Genomic DNA, 15,865 nt, shown 5'->3' with positions numbered 1-15,865 from the left:
CTCTTCAAAACTGTATTAGAAAATGTAGACGGTCACCAAGATATAATTACTCTTCAACTGTAATTTTCATTCAGCAATTCTTTCTTGTTTTCCATTCACTGTTCTCAAGATGTATCTAAAAAGGGCAGGCAGAATTCTAATCCTGAGAGTCTGAATGATCTTTCTAAGAGATAGTATTCAGGCTGTCTAACTCAAATTCTCATTTTTCCCATAAATTAATTATGAAGTCGACATGTTAGGATACTTTTATTATTTATATTTATATTAGTTATATTTTATGCTATTTTCCTAGGCTTGGAAATGGCCATCTTCCAATGATAATGTCTAAGAACCTCTCTGGTGATGCACCCGTACATTTTTAATGGGGTTTTCTTCACATATTCTCTTTAAAACACTGAAGATTTTAGTTATTAGTCTCAATTTGTTTGGTCACCCTGCTATTGGCTATATACATTTTCAACAGCTACTTACAGATGTCCAAGTCTTCATCACACAAAAAAATTAAATTAGAAACTAGAAAATATTCTCACGTTACATCTGACAATTTGTCTTTATAGATTAAACAGACTGATGAGATTCATTGATCTACAGTTTTCCTAACAACAAGAAAAATAAATAAATAAATAAATAAATAAATAAATAAATAAATAAAAGAAGACAGTCCAAAACTAGGGGTGTGTGTGTGTGTACAAGACATGCACACATACTGATTCACACAAAAATATGACAAATATACATATATAATGAAATCCCTGGCAATTTTTTCTAATTATTAACAATAAAATTAATTTTAATATTATAAGTCATAGAAACATGCTAGAGCTTTTAAAAAATCCAGATAACAACAAAAGAAAATAAGTTGCACAAAATAATGGAGAAATGAATATAAGGATTATAGTTGGTATTCTCAGAGTAGAAAAAATACAAAGCTGATTTGTCTTAAAACTACTATGGAAATTTTCAAAGGTGCTCTCTGACGATAAAAATGTGAAATAAAGATAGATTCAGATTCAGATAGATTCAGAACAGACTTTTATAAATGACTGTCAATACAGACAACTTCAGTTATAGTGAACTTATGCTTGTTTTTTGTAGACAAGTAGTCAGCCAAGTGTGTGGTTTGATACCAAAGATGTGAAATTTGCATGTAATGAAAGCTTTTTTATACTCACTTGCAACAATGCGTCTTCCATCTGCTAGAATCATTTCTCCATTTTCTACTAGAGTTTTTAAAATACAGGTGACATTTGTTGGGGCTTTGTCTGCTTCATCTACCACCAGAACATGACCCAACTTTACTGCTTTAACCTTTAAAGACAGAACATTTATTATAAACAAACAAAATGGGAGCAAATGTTTTAAAATTTTTATCACTCATTGCTTTGGGTTTATAATAGCAGCTAGTTTTATTTTAATTTATGGATATACTACCACAAAGAAAGTGTGTAGCAGAGCTGGAAACAAAACTTATGGATCTCCACCAAAAGCTTCACATTGTTACTGAACTGTTAACTCTGCAGGAATCACTTTATTTCGCCTTAGCATCATAATTACTCCTATGTTGGGGATGTCCGTATTTTACACCCTAGAGTAGGGGAGATTTAAAACAAGTACAACAAATACAGAAATAAAAGTGCCACGGGAGTAAAGAAGATTGAGACATCACAATCAAGAGTGCATATTAGACCACTGCATTTGTTATGGCTCTAAAGGAGTGTAGGATTTTAACAGATCAGAATGGATGGTGAAGTGGGTATTCAAGATAAAGGGAATCAACGGTCAAACTCAAGAAATCCTGAGGCTTAGTGAGGGAAGGGTGAGTATGAGTAGTCTATCTTCGCTGAAGCAGGGATTAAACGTAAGAGAAGAGAGAACAGGGTCTGAAAGGGTAGATCAGGCCTCTGCTACTAAAAACTTGATTGCCAGACTAAGAAATATGTACTTATGTCATTAAATAATAGATTCATAAGGATCTATGAGTTCAGGCATGACAGGAACGAAGCTTGGAGCTACACCTTACGGCGTTCTACCCAGCAGCAATATGCAAATGGACTAAAAGGGGATTACCCTAATAATTTGGTAAAAAAGTGGTTTGGGGGACCTGATTTTAGAGGAGGAGGCATGCAAAAGTGGAAATAAAAAGCACTAAATTGATCTGGAGAGTTTTTTGGAGGTATAATCTATAGTCTTGGCAACTGGTTAGATGGGAAGTAGGGAAAGGAGAAAGAGGAAAGAGCTCTAGGTCTTAGGTGTCTGAATAAATGGCGACACTATGAAGAGAAAGGTAAAAGCTAGGAAAACCTCTTAAAAACATTTTAAGAGGATAGATAGGGGGAATGCTCAATGAATTTAAATGTAAACCCAAAGCTTATTTTTTTAATAGTAAGAAATTTCTCATAACATAAAATGAACCATATAATAAATTTTCTCATTATATAGTTTTGGCAAATAATTTTAAAGAAATACAGATTGATAAATAGATTATTCTCTCTACCACAAATATTTATATTCTAAAAAAAAAAGCTGGTAAGGGTTTTTCTTTTTAATTTTAGGGTAAAAATAAACTGAATTTAAAAAGAGGGAGATGGGGCACCTGAGTGGCTCAGTCGGTTAAGCGTCTGCCATCAGCTCAGGTCATGATCCCAGGGTCCTGGGATTAAGCCCCATGTCCCTGCTCAGCAGGGAACCTGCTTCTCTCTCTCTCCCTCAGCCTGCTGCTCTGCCTGCTTGTGCTCCCTCTCTGACAAATAAATAGATAAAATCTTTAAAAAAATAAAAAGAGGGAGAAAATATATAGCTTTCTAACAATAATCCAACTTCAGCCTTCACACCCCTCCCTGTTCAGGGAAAGTCAGGCCCAACCTGGGAGAATTCAGGAAGGAGATTCGAAAGATTTCAATCACTTCGAAAACCTCTGGACCACAGAGGTTCTCATGTTAGCCTATTTGTGCCACCAATACAAAGGAGTTATCTACACAGAGAGACAGGCCTGGCAGGCCAGGATTTCTTTGGGTCTTATGTGAGAAGGTGAGGAATGGGTCTTTCCAGCTACCCAAAACACGGGGCTAATATTTTATTCATTAAAATCATTTAAAAATTTTTAGAAGCATTATCTAATTTTAAACTCTATATATCTGAAAACTGCAAACTTTTTTTTTTTAATTCTGGAATGATAAAGAAATCATTAGAGGATTTCTATCATTCCCTAAATCACCCCAAAGCGAGAAGAACAGAATAGGAAAACATTTTCTCAATTATTTGTATTTAAATGCCCGTTCCCCAAATGACATATTTCCAGTTGAGACGGAAATCCATCGGAATCTACAGAAGATTTACATATCCCCCCTCGAAGGCTGAAATACAACTATCATTCAGAAAAATACGGTCGAGACTATTCATATAGTTGGATTACTAACCAAAGGTGAGTCTTCATATACAATTAGTCCATCTTTAACAGAAGGCTGAAGAGTAAGGGTTTGCACCGTGGTGTCCCTAAAATTAAACCAAAACATTTTACAGTTAGTAAGAAAATACACTGACATGAATAAAAATATAGCACAGGAGGACTTCTTTGTTCACCATCCTGCTTCTTTCAAAATGAATAGTAACAAATGAAATTCCATCCAGCGACAGTATTTTGTAGGTGTAAATATAAATTACAAGGGTTTGGGAATCCATCCAGGTTTACAGATTATTCAGGTCCTTTACTTCTCTTTTTCCTTCTAGGAATTTCCCTTGTGACTATTTTACTCCTCAAAATCACCTCCTGAGGGTGAACAGGAGAGATTAAAAATATATATTTGCACTAAAGAAATAATATTTATATTATTTGAAAAGAATTTTGATGCTGAGTTTGGTGATGACTGGTGTGCTCATGTGACCAATTAAGGCAGTTCTGTGAATTACACATTCTGGCCCAAACTGCCGTCAGTGTGTGCAAAAGCCAGACTGCCTCACCCCCGTCCCAGAACTATAGAATTTTGAACATTTCTGCTAGGATTAAGTCACTCCTTTTTCGTTTCTTAAATCTCTTTGCTAGCATGTGCCAGACCTTCCTTTAGATCAGTATATTCAAATTATTAATAGTGAGCTATGACTTCCTCACACGATGAGATATGAAGTTCATACCACCTAAGAATATTTTTTTTTGCCAAAAATGTGTACACAAGTTGCAGGTGACAGGCAGGTCTAGACATGTTCAAGGGGACCAATTTTATATTTTCATCTTTAAAATAAAAAATCCTATGGCCATCTCGATCCTGTCACACGGAGAATTAAATGAAATTACTTTAAAAATGTGAGTAGCACCTTTCTTTATAAGAATTCGAAGTTGTCTTTTCAAACTACCCTACCACTTATTTAAGTAATAAACGGAGTGCAGTTGTGTTCTTTTGAGTACCTACTATGTGTGAGACTTGAACGTGAAGCTCAGACCTTAGTGCTATAATATGCTTCTGAAATTTCTCCCCAAATGCTAACATTTATCATAACCTACTAAAATTATAAAATGTGTATCTCTTAAAAAAAAACCAATAAATACCATATGACAATCACAAATTAAGCAAACTTGAGACATCATTCAAGTGAATTTTTGCTTTAGCAAAACAAATTTGATCAAAATCAGTCAACTGATCACAATCAGTTGTGGGGTAGTGGAAAGAAGATTTTGGAGTCCGACCAATCAGGACTGAAATTCTAGTTCTTGTCACTTATTAGCCATCTGATCTTGGTAAGTAATACGACCCCCACCAGGAAGCTCGATGACGGAGCAATGAGAAAGTAGCTGGCACAGCGCACGGCGGAGAGAAAAAGTGCAAGTACACATCAGCTTTGGCTATTTGTTGCTCTCATTCTTGCTTTTGTTGTGACTGAAGTTCTTGCCTAACTTCCACCTGATCTTCAGGTTTTTCGCATAGTTGGTGCTTTTTAGCAATCCCCTCCTTGACCTTTTCTAGACCAGGTTAGCTGACCCTACTGTATGTTCCCTTTGAGCCCTGGATCTCCCCTATTCCACCCCTAACACACCGTATTGTAATTACTCATTTTAATATCTTTCTACACAGATTGTAAGACTTAAGACTGTGGACCACATCTATCTGTCCCTCCTCCTGTTCCCAGCATCTAATGGATGTCTGGCTCACAGGATGTATTTAGTAAATATTTGTTAAATAAATGAATGCATGAATAAAATGACAAAAATGCTATAAGTTAAAAATCAACACTGTAGCTTATAGCACAACATACAGTATGTGGATTTCCAAATTTATTGGATCATGGACCCCCCCCCCTTTTTTTAAACAGAGGATCTGGAATATAGAAGCTACTTTAGTAACTGTTGGGTTAGATTAAGTCTGACTCTCCTAGATGTAAGGAATCTATTTTATTAATTTAGGACAGTCATATTGAGAAGTACACTTGGGGTTCACTAGTCAAGGGACTACCGAGGATATGGTTTATGTCCATCGTGGACTCTGGCTGAGTTGAATTTAGACTTGTTATGAGTAACTCCTCCATCAGAGTCCTCATTTACCAGGGCTTGAGCAGGTACATTGGCAATACAATTATCAACATTTATAATTTCTAGACTACTCCAACTTCTTTGCACCTAGCTTGAAAGGCTTCTCCCTCTAATTTGACTGAATGGCAACTGGCTTCTTCAAAGAATTCCCTGGAGGTCTGGCCTATTGCCCTTCTTGACCCCTCTTCCAAGCTCCCATTCTTGAGATTCTGGCTCTTATGGGTCTGATGTCTGTCCCATGATCTACTAGCCCAAACACTACACTTTACAAAGATTTCCATATTCTCCTTTCATATTGGTTAAAATTCAAGTTAAAATGGTCTGAAACAAAGCCTTGAAGATGTTAAGAAAAGTGAAAACATATTGTGACACTTTATTGGTGCTTATCAACTTTTAGTAGGGATAGAATGTTTCTTATGTAATGTAATGTAATGATATCTAGTCATAGACCCATTTTCCACATTCATGGGTCTTATAAGTCTCCTGTAGGACATAGTTATCTTCTACTAAAAAGTTAATTTTTAGAGTTTTAAACAAGTAAGAACACAGTTTAACTAATTTCACTTAAATTCGCTGTTAATATTCTAGCAATACAGAAGGAGGGATGGGTGAGGCAGAGAAAAAGATGCATTCACACAGATTTTTATAGCAATATAATGAATTTCTCACCTCATTTGTCACATATTTAATGGGCAACAACATGACACCTTCCAGCACCAAAATGGAAAAAGGAACTCTTATATCATTGTCAGTGGAAAGGAAATGCAAGCTGAATTCCAATTTTAAAAAGGCAAATATAATTGTTCTATAACATTTGAGTTCAGATAGGATACAACTTGCCAAATTAGATTTATCAAAAGACTTTTGTGCTAGAAATAAAAACCATAGTTTGATGAAATATGCACAAATCAGATGATTTCCAAAAGGGACTACAAATGAGAATGAATACAAATGGAAAGCATGCCTTTCAGTGGAATAGTCTGTGAGAAAGAGGAATTTATAGGAAAAAAGTGGTTTTGTTCTGTTCTTTTTATTGATCCTCCATCCTATACATCAAAGGAAAAGCTAAGGTTAGTAAAATGTGTCAAATAATATGCAATTAGAAAAACTGTTTGGCATATATGACAGTAAACTTCACTGGTTATGTAAAAGTGGAAAATAACCTACTATCTTCTGCATGGTACTTAATACAATGAGAAAAAAGCTTGTTTTTCAAGGTATCTTACAAGATTATAAACTTAACTTAGTTAAGTGATAAGGTAATCATTATTGTCACAAGTAGCATATGAACTGACTCTTAAAGCCAATACAATGATTCTTTTGCAGAAAAATTGATTAAAATCATTGCTCTGTATTTAGGAACATCTTGGATCAAAAGATACTAGTTCTCCACACAAACAGGCAATAATCTTAAGAGAATATTTTATTTGCTACAATTTTAATTCTATTACCATTTGTTCTTCTCAAGAACAGCTTTGAAAATATAAGCTCACAAAAGTTTAAATAGAGTCAATAATTTCAATAATATTGGGGAGAAGGAAATTTAAAACACACCCAAATCACATTTTCTTAGCCTAAGGTTTAATAAAAGGATGGTTTTCCAGTATATAACTGTTATCTGTAATGCTTGAATTAATTAGAATGTTCAGCTAACTGCTGACACAAATGTTCTCACTTCTCACTATCTTGCAGACTAAAGTTGTCTATCAATTAAAGCCTGTGTAGATAAAGGGGTTACTCAAGGAAATATGGTGCTAAACTCTATTCTTCTTTTAACTCTTCTTTTAAAAGTTTTTTTTTTAGTAATTAGAGTTACTAGTGTTTCTATAGTAATTTAAAATCATTCCAGGTGCTATAAAAGTAATTAGGTTGTATAAAGACCAAGTTTTTGTCAAAATAAGGAAAAAGAAAATTGGCCTCTGCGGAGCAAGCCCAACCTGTTCTTGAAATGTTGTTTGTAAAGGTACATTAAAAGTTAATATCTGCTAATTCACTGAGGAGCAAATGATCTCAAAATAGTGACTTTATTTTGAAAATGATATTTTAGTAAGTTATGTTTAAACTGGTTATGGTTAGCTTTCTTTTAGGAAACAATAGTAGTTAAACATAAGAGTGAAGGAAGAAAGAAGACACCTAAGAGTTTCAAATAGTTAACAAAAATTACCTCTAACTTCGTAGTTCATTAAATAAAATTGGCTATAGGAATAGACTACTCGTTAATACAAACCAAACATGAGAAAGGAAAGAGAGAATATGGCACATAGGAGGCACTTAACAAATATTTGCCGAATATTTTTAAAAGGGGATGATTATGAAAATAGAAATGAAAGGGTAATTTTTGCTAATAAGAGATAAGCATAACATCATTGATTTACAAGAAATGATGCTGAAAGGTATTTTCAAGTGAAAAAGAGTTCATGGCATCATCAAGAATGTCATTTCCACAGGCTTATTTTAAATAATCAATGAAATAAAGGTAAGGGACACTAATAATAATTTGCACCAATAAAACAGAGTACTTAGACATAGCTAGGGCAACAAAATTAAGATTTAAACAATGTTTACAAACATTCTGGGCTCTCTTGAAAAGCAACACACCACTTCCCTACCCTTGCCTGTAAAAGGTAAATATATTTCGCCATATTGAGAGAGAAACTTCCCAAGGCCCTCAAATAGAAACAGCCACTACTATAGCAGTCCTGCCATACAATACAAAAAAAGGAAGACAGATCAGCTGTGATTACTGCAGTGTGTGCTAAAAACCAGCACTGGCCTAAATCTGAGTCTTCCAACGTTGGTCAATCACTTAATCCCTCAAAGTCCAGGATTACTCATCTCTACAGAGGGAATTAAAATAGAATATATGAGGAATGTAGTAGAGTAAAAAGCAAGGAAGCTGAAAGTAGAGAGAGAAATAGTATTATTAAATGTGCTTTGAAGGAAAAGTCCTTTTCATAAGATAAGCAAACTATTATTTCTGCCAAAGTGACTGAAAAGACTCCAGCTCTTAAAATAGCTGTTTGGGAGGACAAACAGTTTATTTAGTAGTCAATCACTCATCACTAATGTGTCCAGATGCAAAAACTCCTAACAAACCATAAAAGAAAGGAAGACATTAGGGGGATAATATTTATGGAAGGAAGTTCACTGTGATGCAACACTTCGCTCTTCAAGGGTACGTTCTCACTGGGAACAGCAGGTAGAAAACAGCCACAGCAAAGCAATCATCCAATGGAAGCTAAACATTTCAAAATATGCTTCATTTTCAAAATCTACTTCCCTCCTCACATCTCCTAGCACTATATTAACACTTATTTAAAAAGAAATTCCTCCAATACGCAAAGCCATGCGTATCAAATCTTTTAACAAAATCTGAAAGTTTTGAGCTGTCCAGCCTCCAAAAATAAATCTACTAAAATAATATACTTAAAGATTGGATCTTTTGTCTTTACTCTGAAAACTAGCTTGCTTTCTTTCTTGCTTTCTTTCTTTCTTTCTTTCTTTTTTTTAAAGATTTTATTTATTTATTTGACAGAGAGAGACAGCCAGCGAGAGAGGGAACACAAAGCAGGGGGAGTGGGAGAGGAAGAAGCAGGCTCCCAGCAGAGGAGCCTGATGTGGGGCTCGATCCCAGAGCACCGGGATCACGCTCTGAGCCGAAGGCAGATTCTTAACCACTGAGCCTACCCGGGCGCCCCTGAAAACTAGCTTTCTGGCTTGATAAATTTTAGGAACTCAACGTGATCTAATTTCTTTGTGGGAACTTCATTTCTCCTTTCCAGCCAAAAAAAGAAGAACAGCTCTGCAGGTCCCTTATTTCCCTTTTCCCCTGACATTAAACAGTGAATATTCTAATCAGTTTTTAAAAAGGAATCGAAGAACAAAATGCAGATTCAGATGCAAAACTGAGTGAGTGGGTAAAGATACACACAGATGAAAGCAGATGGTGAGGCTGGGGAACACAGTGTCCACCAGATAAATCTTTATCAGAAAATACAGTAACGAGTAATTTATATTTTTTAAAAGATTCAGTAATTGGGTAACAACATAAAAGTGTTATAGAGTAAAAAATTAATAAGTGAATTCCTTTTCCTATATCAGGATATTACCTAATCTTTCACTCAAGAAATATGTATTGAACATTCACTAATGGGCATCACTTTAGATGTTGGAGAAGTATCTGTGAACAAAACGGGTAGAAATTCCTTCCCCCGATGAGCTTAAATTCATAATATATTTAAGTGACCTTAACTCACCATACTAATAATGTACCATCTTTGGTACAGTATGAACTAGGCTTTGCATGAGATTAAATACTGAAAGATATTTTACCAGAGGCAATTCAAAATAAAATTGAGATACCTATTTCTGATCTCTAAGACAACGAAACAGCCTGCTGCTACTGAAGTCCATCAGAAGACTTAAGCCCACCAGCCCCCCATGACACTGGCTCGGCACGTGTCTTCTCGTTAATAACCCTAAATACATTTTCCGTGTAATACTTATTGCCTAAAACTCATTATGTAAATTGCATTTTGTATATATCATAATATTGTTTGGTATACTATAATCTTGAATTATTTTATCCTCATTTCTGACTGTTCATCAACTTGAAAAAACTCATAATGCTCAGTGTTAAATTTATCACACTTCAAATACTCAGGTCAAATAGAAAATAGTACGAAAATAAGCACTGTATTTGGAGAACTCTTAAAGGAAATCCAAGTTTAAGTTTTCTATAACGTACCTATCTGATTAAGTTTTTATGATAGATTTTTAAGGGAAGACACTACTGCACTATAAGAAAAACAAGAGATATCACATTTATTTATTAGCTATTTGCTTATTTATTTTTTTATTATGTTCTATTAGCGAACATATAATAATACATCATTAGTTTTTGATGTAGAGTGTGGAGATGAGCACTGGGTGTTATAAGCTATATTGCTTTCAGAAGCAAAAGTTAAAGATTTCATTTCAGTCTCAGCCGTTTTCCAGTATCATTTTATTTTATTTATTTATTATTATGTTCAGTTAGCGAACATATAGTACTTATTTTATTCTTGAAGATTTTATTTATTTATTTGAAAAAGAGAGAGAGGACACGCATATGCAAGTGGGGAGAGGGGCAGAAGGAGAAGCAGACTCCCTGCTGAGCAGGGGGCCCGATCTGGGGCTCAATCCCAGGGCCCTGAGATCATGACCTGAGCCAAAGGCAGATGCTTAACTGACTAAGCCACCCAGGCACCTCCATTTTATTATTATTATTTTTAAAGATTTACTTATTTATTATTTTAGAGAGCAAGACAGAGCACGAGCAGGGTGGTGGAAAGGGGGTGGGAGAGGGAGAATCTCAAGCAGACTCTATGCTGAGCACGGAGCCCGACGCTGGCCTCTATCTCACAACCTGAGATCATGACCTGAGCCAAAACCAAGAATGGGATGCTTAATGGACTGTACCACCCAGAAGCCCCTCTACGGTCATTTTAATGGGAGTCTCCAAGGACTTAGAGGTCAGAGGATGAAAGCAGAGCTCTAAGCACATTTCTTTGTCATCTTATGTTTTATCTTAAAATTTGATGGGGATTTTGAATGCTACTCCATAATATACTCAGTTGTTTCAGTACGAATATGGTCCAGTCACCATTAGGGAAACAGCAACAAGAAGCTGAGCCGATACGTGCAGGAAACTGGGTTGCGCTGATGACAGCTGACACTGCAGAGCCAGCTCAGCCTCTGGCCACTTTTGCTCTTCTGGTATCTATCTTATTTCTTGAGTCCAAATGTAAATAAATGAGCGGTTATAAATGGCCATCATGTTTCCACTGCTTTATGAACTCTGTCAGGCTAATCACTGTGGAGGGCCTCTAGAATGATGCCACAGAGGCCATCCCAGCACCTTCTGACTTATGCTGGTGGGCATTCCACCAGCTCATCTTTTTCAGATATCAAGCAGCTTGCGTCACGTTGGGGCTTGAAAAGTTCTCTCACCTGCTGGGCAATCTCTACTACTCGAGGATGAATAGGAGGCTGTGGTTCGTTTGTCTTGTTCTCTCATTTGAATTTAGGGATTATTGCTGTTTATTTAAGGTTAGTCAGGAGATCTCTAAAACCACACCAAAAAAGGAAAAAAGTACCGATCATAGATGCAACTTACAAAAATAAAAGGCATGTTTGTAAGATGCAAAAGATTAGAAACAGGCTACTGTCCATCATTGCTACTCAAATGTCAGTTTCTCAGTGAGGCATTCCCTGGTCAGCCTATTAAAAACTGTAAGCCCTAGTCCAGCTTCCTCCTCCACTTTATTTTTCCCCATGGCACTTACCACCTGATGTACTATGCGTTTTAATTATCTTGTTCTCTCTCTTTCTCTCTCTCTCTCTCTGTGTGTCTCTCAAAAGCAACTAGAACATAAACATAAAGCTGGGGTTTTTAACTCTTCTGTTCCTAATGTAATCACTCAAGCTAGAGAAGGGACCAGCATATAATAGATGTTCCACAATGTTTGTTGAAATGGATGCATTCCACTCAACTATTTCAGTCACACACTCCAAGGCTGTAATGAATTATTGGTAGTTTCTTAAGCACTGTGAAAATTGTGTCTATTTTTTCTGAAACCGTTTTCTTTCCTTCCCTTACTTTACCTGGCCAACTATTCAGGCCATCCCTTAAAGGCTCAGCTCAAATGTTGCCTCCTCTTTGAAGCATTATTTGTTTCTCACTATTATCCTCCCAGTTGACTAACTGTTTGATAGAAAGTACTCTACACTTAAGAACTTTTTAGTTGCTCATATGACTGTCCTTGACTGTGAGGACAAGGCATACCATCTACACACAAGGGGGTACCATCTATGTATCTAGTGCCTCATAACCTTCTAGGCATGAAATAATTGTTTGCTCAAAGAATGAATGAATGAATGCGTATATTAAACAAATATTACGTACTTCCAACATGGAAGGCAGATTATTAGGTATGATGGATTATAGAAGATCAGAGATTTTGTTCTCAGGAAGCACACGATAGAGATATAAAACCAACATAGTTCATGTCAGAGGGTGAGAAGCACAATAATAGAAATTAAAACAAAGTTCAGTGGGAACATAGAGAAGAAGGCAATTAATTCTGACTAAAGAGAACACAGTCTTGGTGATTAAGTATTATTTTAACTGGCAGGTATGGGTAGAAAACGCTTCCAGGCAGAAGAACAGACAAACATGTAGAAGTTCGGAGACATAAGAGAAATTTGGGGGAACACTGAGCATGTCTAGAATATAGTTGCATGGAGGGGAGTAGAGCTGGCCAGGTGAGGTGAGCCAGAGTGCTCAGTTTTCTTAAATGTCATGCTCAAGAGTCTGATTTTCATTTCATGGAAATGAAGGACCTGTTCATTTCAGAAAGAGAGGACTCTAACTGGATGTCTCAAAGACGGATGGGAAGGAGGAGACACTGCATTTATTCATTGTTTAACAAATATTTATCAAACATCCACCATGTTCCAGACATCATGCTGGAAGGAGGCAGTTCAAAGACACATCCTTGCCCTTAGGAAGACCTCACAGATCAGCAGGGGAGACAGAGGTGGGAACATGTAATTGTGATAATGAATGACATGCACAATAGCAGAGACTGTTCGTTCAGTGGCTCTAAATACACAATCAAAAGTTTTTTCTGAGAAGATACATTCTAAAATATATAAAAACAGTAACAAAAACTGAGCTAAGATGAAAAACAATACCTTAAAAATGCTTTTAGATTTTATTCGTTAATAATATAAAAAACTTGTTCTCATTAAAAATTAAAGGAGGATATTTTCGGGAGAACAATGTGATTGACTTTACTATTTGTGTGATGTAAAGGTCTAGTCCTAAATTCAACTTATTTTGAGACCTGTTAATGGCTATTATAGCTGAAAAAGCACTTACAAAGACATGGAGATCTGAATAGAAGGGCAACACTGACTGTACTCCCTATAGCACAACATGCATCTTTTGTTCTCATTTATCAGACTTACAAAGGATTTTGTTACAATCAGACTTGGGAATTTCCATCTCTCCCAATGTCCATCAATGGCTCTGCAAACTAATCAATGCTGCATTTTTTAAATATTTTGAACAAATGAGTTTAAAACTCATTGCAACTCTTCATTTATGAGATTTTTAAACACGTCAGGAAATTGTATTTTCAATAATTTTAGTGTGTAGATGAAACACTTCAGGAATATATGATCTGTTTCTACATTTCAGCACTTCTGACACCACATGTGTGGGTTTTCCATACCCAACAATTCTCTTATTCTCCAACTGGGTATGGTATTCTCCATACCCAACAATTCTCTTATTCACCCAACTGGGTGTCTACAAGGTAATTCAATTCTGCCCTAACTACGGGGTGGAGCAAGCACAGACCCCACTGGTCAAGGGCTCAGTTTTCCGAGACTGCCCCCCCTCCAGGCCCCAGTTGCAAGTCCTCGGCCTTCTATACTTTTGACAGAACAGCTGTAAGTCAGGGGTTCCCAGGACCCCCTCCTTGGGTTCCATAATTTGCTAGAACAGCTCACAGAACTCAGGAAGGCACTGTACTTACTACTCCTGATTTATTATAAAGGCTACAATTTAGGAATAGCCAAATGGAAGAGATACATAAGGCAAGTTATGGGGGGAAGGGGGAATGTGCCTAGAGGTTCCACGCCCTCTCTAGGCACACCACCCTCCCAGCACTTCAGTGTGTTCACTAAGCCAGAAGCTCTCCAAACACCACTGTTCAAGATTTTTATAGAGGTTCCATTAGGTAGACATGATCGATTAAATCATAAGCCATTGGTAATGAACTTAATCTGCAGTGCCCCTCCTCTCCTCTCGCAGAGGTGGGGGGTGGGGATGGAACTGAAAGTTCCAGCCCTCTAATCAACAGGGTTGGTTCCTCTGGCAACCAGCCCGGAGCTGGAGCTATCCAGGAGCCCAAGAGTTACCTTATTTGCATACAAAAAGACGCATCTCACTCCTGAGATTACAAGGGTCTTAAAACTGGGGAAGAAGAACAATGTTAGAACAGAAAGATACCCTTATTACTCAGGAATTTACAAGGGTTTTAGAAGCCCCTATGCCAGGAATGGGAATGAAGACCAAACATATATTTCTTATTCCATCACAACACCACAGGGTGAAATATATTATTCTCAGCACCAAAAAAGTCTAACCATTGAAACAGTTATAAACACCCAGTTTAAAAATGCTCTCTGCAGAGAAATTTTTTTTTTGCTTTTGTTTTGTTTTTAGAGACAGAGAAAGCAGGGGAAGGAGAGGCAGAGATAGAATCCCAANGAAATTTTTTTTTTGCTTTTGTTTTGTTTTTAGAGACAGAGAAAGCAGGGGAAGGAGAGGCAGAGATAGAATCCCAAGCAAGCACCACACTTGGCCCACAGACTTTAGTGGGCTCCACCTCATGACCCTGGAAACAGGACCTGAGCTGAAATCAAGAGTCAGAGGCTTAACGACTGAGCCACCCAGATGCCCTGAAGATATTTTTTAAGTGGTTATTTTCCACTTTACTGCTAAAGCACGACTTTTATCTTGAAGGATCAAATTAAATGCTTTTTTAATTTTTAGAATATTTGTTATGGGCATCTCTCTGACAGTCATTGAACACATATCAACAAATTGTGACTTCCTGACTTCATAAAAGACAAATGTGTAAGCTTGATAGATCTTTTAAATACTTCACAATAAGAATACAAGTGAGACTGTAGTGTGAAAGATTTCCATGGTTATTTCCTATCTCATTACAAAATACTGAAATAATTCTGGTTTTATTTTAAAAGTCTTGGTTTTATATGCTGTATCAAGCTGGTGACATCCTGTGGCACTTTGTGCAAGTCTACTTTCAACTTCTTTGTAGCAATACTTTGTTCTGAATCATGAGGAGAATAGTACTCATGTGTGGTGTCCTCTGTAACTTTACTCCAGAGACTTTTCTCTTTTCAATCAAATCAGATGCACCATCTGATGGTTTTACTTGCATAATTTTCTGCCAATTTTCTTTTATTTATATTTATATTATTAACACTATTTTCAAACCTTATTTTTCAAGAATCTTTTAAACCACTGTCCAATCTGCGAGGGCCAGCTTAGTTAAAACTAGGTAAGTAAGACTTTTCTAGGCAGAGTTGATGAGAAAGGGCATTCCAGGATGTAAGAGCTGCATGTGGCAAGTTATGGAGTCATGAATATGCATGTGATACTTGGGAATCATAAGTAGTTCATATGGCTTAAGCATAAGTATGTGGGAGAGAAAGGGTGGAAGTTAAGACCAGTGAAGCAGATGGGGTTCAAACTGATGGACTGGATGC

The 15,865-nt window shown here is 36.5% G+C and overlaps 1 protein-coding gene across 5 annotated transcripts in view; it reads right to left on the bottom strand.

The window, feature by feature from the left end:
• The window catches only part of VWA8 (von Willebrand factor A domain containing 8), a 344,886-nt gene that overhangs the window by 141,189 nt on the left and 187,832 nt on the right, over positions 1 to 15,865 (bottom strand). For all 5 annotated transcript variants that reach the window (XM_034665237.1, XM_034665238.1, XM_034665239.1 and 2 more), the window contains 2 exons: positions 3,417 to 3,492; positions 1,173 to 1,308 (listed from right to left, as the gene is read on the bottom strand). In XM_034665237.1, coding sequence (XP_034521128.1) covers positions 1,173 to 1,308; positions 3,417 to 3,492 — 212 coding nt within the window. The remainder of the gene's footprint in view (positions 1 to 1,172; positions 1,309 to 3,416; positions 3,493 to 15,865) is intronic.

The sequence above is a fragment of the Ailuropoda melanoleuca genome, chromosome 7 (assembly GCF_002007445.2).
Source record: "Ailuropoda melanoleuca isolate Jingjing chromosome 7, ASM200744v2, whole genome shotgun sequence".
Taxonomy (NCBI): domain Eukaryota; kingdom Metazoa; phylum Chordata; class Mammalia; order Carnivora; family Ursidae; genus Ailuropoda; species Ailuropoda melanoleuca.
The sequence above is the reverse complement of the archived record's forward strand: the minus strand, read 5'-3'. Positions and strand labels throughout refer to the sequence as shown.